Below are 4,402 nucleotides of genomic sequence, written 5' to 3'. Positions count from 1 at the left end.
AATATACTGAACAAAAATATAAATGCAACATTTAAAATCTCCCATCTGCACAACAGGCGTATTTCTCTCAAATGTGCACAAATTTGTTTACATCCCTGTTAGTGAGCATTTCTCCTTAATAATCCCTCCACCTGACAGGTGTGGCATATCAAGAAACTGATTAAACAGCATGATAATTACACAGTTGCACCTTGTGCTGGGGACAATAAAATGCCACTAAAATGTGCAGTTTTGTCACAACACAATGCCACAGATGTCTCAAGTTGAGGAAGCGTACAATTGGCATGCTCACTGCAAGAATGTCCACCAGAGCTGTTGCCAGAGAATTGAATGTGAATTTCTCTACCATAAGCCGCCTCCAACTTCGTTTTAGAGAATTTGGCAGTACGTCCAAACGGCCTCACAACCGCAGACCACGTGTAACCACGCCAGCCCAGGACTCCACATCCGGCTTCATCACCTGCCGGATCATCTGGGAACAGCCACCTGGACAGCTGATGAAACTGAGGAGTATTTATGTCTGTAATAAAGCCCTTTTGTGAGGAAAAACTAATTCTGATTGGCTGAGCCTGGCTCCCATGTGGGTGGGCCTAAGCCCTCCCAGGCCCAACCATGGCTGCGCCCCTGCCCAGTCATGTTGAAATCCATAGAATAGGGCCTAATTAATTTATTTAAATGGACTGATTTCCATATATGAACTGCAATTCAGTAAAATCGATGAAATTGTTGCATGTTGTGTTTATATTTTTGTTCAGTATATATTTATAAGGTCGACTGAATAAGCCTCACCGTGTTTTATTCATTGGAATTCAATCAGACCAAGCCAGACAACACAACTAATTGGAAGCCGACTCTGGCTTTCCCAGCCTCATACAAATCTTGGTCGACCGAGTCATCTGTTCTTTCCACCAATTGAGTGTTCAAAATGTTAAAACGTGCATATCTCCATACATACAGTGCACTTGGAAAGTTTTCAGACCCCTTGACTTTTTCCACATTTTGTTACTTTACAGCCTTACTCTAAAACCGATTAAACATTATTATTTTTTTTATAAACTTATACACAATACCCAATAACAACAAAGTGAAAACAGGTTTATACATTTTTGCAAACTGAAATAGCTTATTTACATAAGTATTCAGACCCTTTGCTATGAGACTCGAAATTGAGCTCAGGTGCATCCGGTTGATTGGAGTCCATCTGTGGTCAATTCAATTGAATGGAAATTATTTGGAAAGGCACTCACCTGTCTAAATAAGGTCCCACAGAGCAAAAACCAAGCCATAATGTCAAAGGAATTGTCCTTAGAGCTCCAAGACAGGATTGTGTCAAGGCACAGATCTGGGGAAGGGTACCAAAAAAAGTCTGTGTCCCCAAGAACACAGCCTCCATAATTTTAAAATGGAAGAAGTTTGGAACCACCAAGACTCTTCCTAGAGCTTGGGGGGAGAAGGGCCTTGGGGGGAGCAGGGCTTAGGTCAGGGAGGTGACCAAGAACCCAATGGTCACTCTGACAGAGCTCCAGAGTTCCTCTGTGGAGATGGGAGAACCATCCAGAAGGACAACCTTCTCTGTAGCACTCCAATCATGCCTTTATGGTAGAGTGGCCCGATGGAAAACACTCCTCACTAAAAGGCACATGACAGCCCGCTTGGAGTTTGCCAAAAGGCACCTAAAGGACTCTCAGACCATGAGAAACAAGACACTCTGGTCTGATGAAACCAAGATGGAACTCTTTGAATGACAAGTGTCACATCTGGAGGAAACCTGGCACCATCCCTACGGTGAAGCACTGTTGTGGCAGCATCATGCTGTGAGGATGTTTTTCCAAACACCAGGGACTGGGAGACTAGTCATGATTGAGGAAAGGAACGGTGCAAAGTACAGAGAGATCCTTGATGAAAACCTGCTCCAGAGTGCTCAGGACCTCAGACTGAGGTGAAAGTTCACCTTCCAACAGGACAACAATCCTAAGCACACAGCCAAGACAAAGCAGGAGTGCCTTCGGGACAAGTCTCTGAATGTACTTGAGTCGCCCAGCCAGAGACCGGTCTTGAACCCTATCGAAGACCTGCAAATAGATGTGCAGAAACGCTCCCCATCCAACCTGACAGCGCTTGAGAGGCTCTGCAGAGAATAATGGGAGAAACTCCCCAAATATAGGTGTGCCACGCTTGTAGAGTGATACCCAAGACTCGAGACTGTAATCACTGCCAAAGGGGCTTTAACAAAGTACTAAGTAAAGGGTCTGAATACTTGTGTAAATGTCACAAAATTCTTAACCAGTTTTTGCTTTGGTATTATGGGGTATTGTGTAGATTGATGAGGGTAAAAAAGTTAACAATAATAATTTTATCCATTTTAGAATACGGCTTTAACGTAACAAAATGTGGAAATAGTCAAGGGATCTGAGTCCTATGGCCTATTTATTGCCTACCTCCTCATGTCTTTTGCACACACTGTATATAGACTTTATTTTTTCTACTGTGTCATTGACTAGTTTATTGTGTTATTGGCTTGTTTATTGTTTACTCCATGTGTAACTCTGTGTTGTTGTCTGTGTCACACTGCTTTGCTTTATCTTGGCCAGGTCGCAGTTGCAAATGAGAACTTGGTTCTCAACTAGCCTACCTGGTTGAATAAAGGTGAAATAAAAAAATAAAAAATCCTCTTTTGGACTGCTCATTGGCCAGCTCATCCTCCACGGGAGTAGGGCATCATACATTATGAATAAATGGTAAGTATTTTATAGTTTGAGGAGGAGTTTAAGTAGTTTTTCCCTATTTATGACTTGGCCACAAATACGAGTACAGGACGAGTCAACAGCATTATTTGGGTAGGAGTTAACGGAACATGAACATGAAGTTAGATTTTCACCGGACAGTTACTTTTTAAAAAAAATTCTCAGCTCTATGACAAAATGTGTAGAATTGCAACTCTAAACGCATTCTGATAACTTTGCCACCGCTGCTGGAAAAAATATGTAGGAAATATTGGGTTCAGACAAGACCAACGTGAATGCATATTGTGCCAGGAATTAATGGGAGTGGCAACTGACTGTAATTACAAAGACTATTATATCTAATATAATTCGTTTAAAAAAAACTTGTCAGAAAGTAGCTAGCTAGATGAACAACCGACCTTTAAACACGCTAGCTAGTAATTTAACGTTACTCACCTGGTATATCACAGTCTCAAAGCTGTCCTCTGAATTGAGCTGCCTCAGGTTTGTCGTGTAAAAAACACTGTCTGCGTCATCCGACAAGAATAAGTCGCCATTGAGGTAAAATGTAAGACTCTTTGCAGTTCTTCTGCAATTCGCTTTGGGTTCCAAATCGAGTTCCTCGTAATTTATAAAAAATATAATGATTTGGTAGCTCGCTTCACCATCGCTCTCCAGCAAGCGCAGCCATTTTTCCTGTCGTCTGAATATTACGATTTTAGAATCCTACCAATGAAAACCAACGAAAACTTCAGGATTCATTCAACTCAATAATCCAATCAGATCCAGAGGCAAGCTGAATATGTAAAACAAATGGGAATTTGAGTTTTTACAACCACTGATATTGAAACGAAAGTTAGCTCAAGAGTTGATACATAGTAACAGCATAGTTGCTACAAAATGATGCTATGTAACAAGGAAGTGAAAATGGTTGCAATATTCCATTTGCCAGACTCACACAGCATAACTGCACACTTGCCTACATACATTGAAAATGCTTTCAAATGTAAGGTACACAATGCATTTTTAGTATTATTATTACTACACATTTTGGGGTATTTGGGAAATACAGGACTTCAGTAGGCAATTATAAAATACTGCCAAACAAAATTGTGGTAGAGGTTTATTACTGTTTATAACATTTGCTTATAAACGACAATGCCTTCCTGTGGTTGTCAGTGGCATTACATTAGCTGCAGACGTGTTAAGTATGTGTCCCTGCATCTTGTATTGTCTCCGCCAACAGAAACGTTCCGTTCTCGCTACACGGTCTGCTTCAACACAACACGCGCGTGCGGCTGTGCTATTCACTGCGAACGACATGGAACCAAATGGGCTTACAAACGAACTCGTCTGAACTGCTTGTGAATGAATACAATGTCCAATTTTAAGGACACGAACTCTATCCCAGATGGGTACAGGGCTCTAAACACCAGTGAATTGCAGGAGCTTTTACAAGATGAAGAAAAAATGGACCAGATCGTCCGACTCAATGAGAAGGTATTTGGTTCTACAGTGTGATAACTATCGAATAAAACCACAGTTTTGCTAAATGTATATGTCAGTTACATGTGGTTGATATTACATTTTCCAGACTATTAGGCTACATTCAAACTCAAATAGGTCTCAACATTATGCTCTCTGCTGATTTCTATAAAGCGCGAAAAAATTGCTTTGAT

The 4,402-nt window shown here is 41.0% G+C and overlaps 1 protein-coding gene across 1 annotated transcript in view; it reads left to right on the top strand.

The window, feature by feature from the left end:
• The first annotated feature begins 3,906 nt into the window (after positions 1 to 3,906).
• Positions 3,907 to 4,402, top strand: part of LOC110533567 (VPS37D subunit of ESCRT-I) — a 41,771-nt gene continuing 41,275 nt past the window's right edge. The window contains exon 1 of the mRNA XM_021617907.2: positions 3,907 to 4,223. Coding sequence (XP_021473582.2) covers positions 4,092 to 4,223 — 132 coding nt within the window. The 5' untranslated portion in view covers positions 3,907 to 4,091. The remainder of the gene's footprint in view (positions 4,224 to 4,402) is intronic.

The sequence above is a fragment of the Oncorhynchus mykiss genome, chromosome 10, assembly GCF_013265735.2.
Source record: "Oncorhynchus mykiss isolate Arlee chromosome 10, USDA_OmykA_1.1, whole genome shotgun sequence".
NCBI classification, from domain to species: Eukaryota; Metazoa; Chordata; class Actinopteri; order Salmoniformes; family Salmonidae; genus Oncorhynchus; species Oncorhynchus mykiss.
This window is presented reverse-complemented; position numbering and strand designations above follow the sequence as displayed.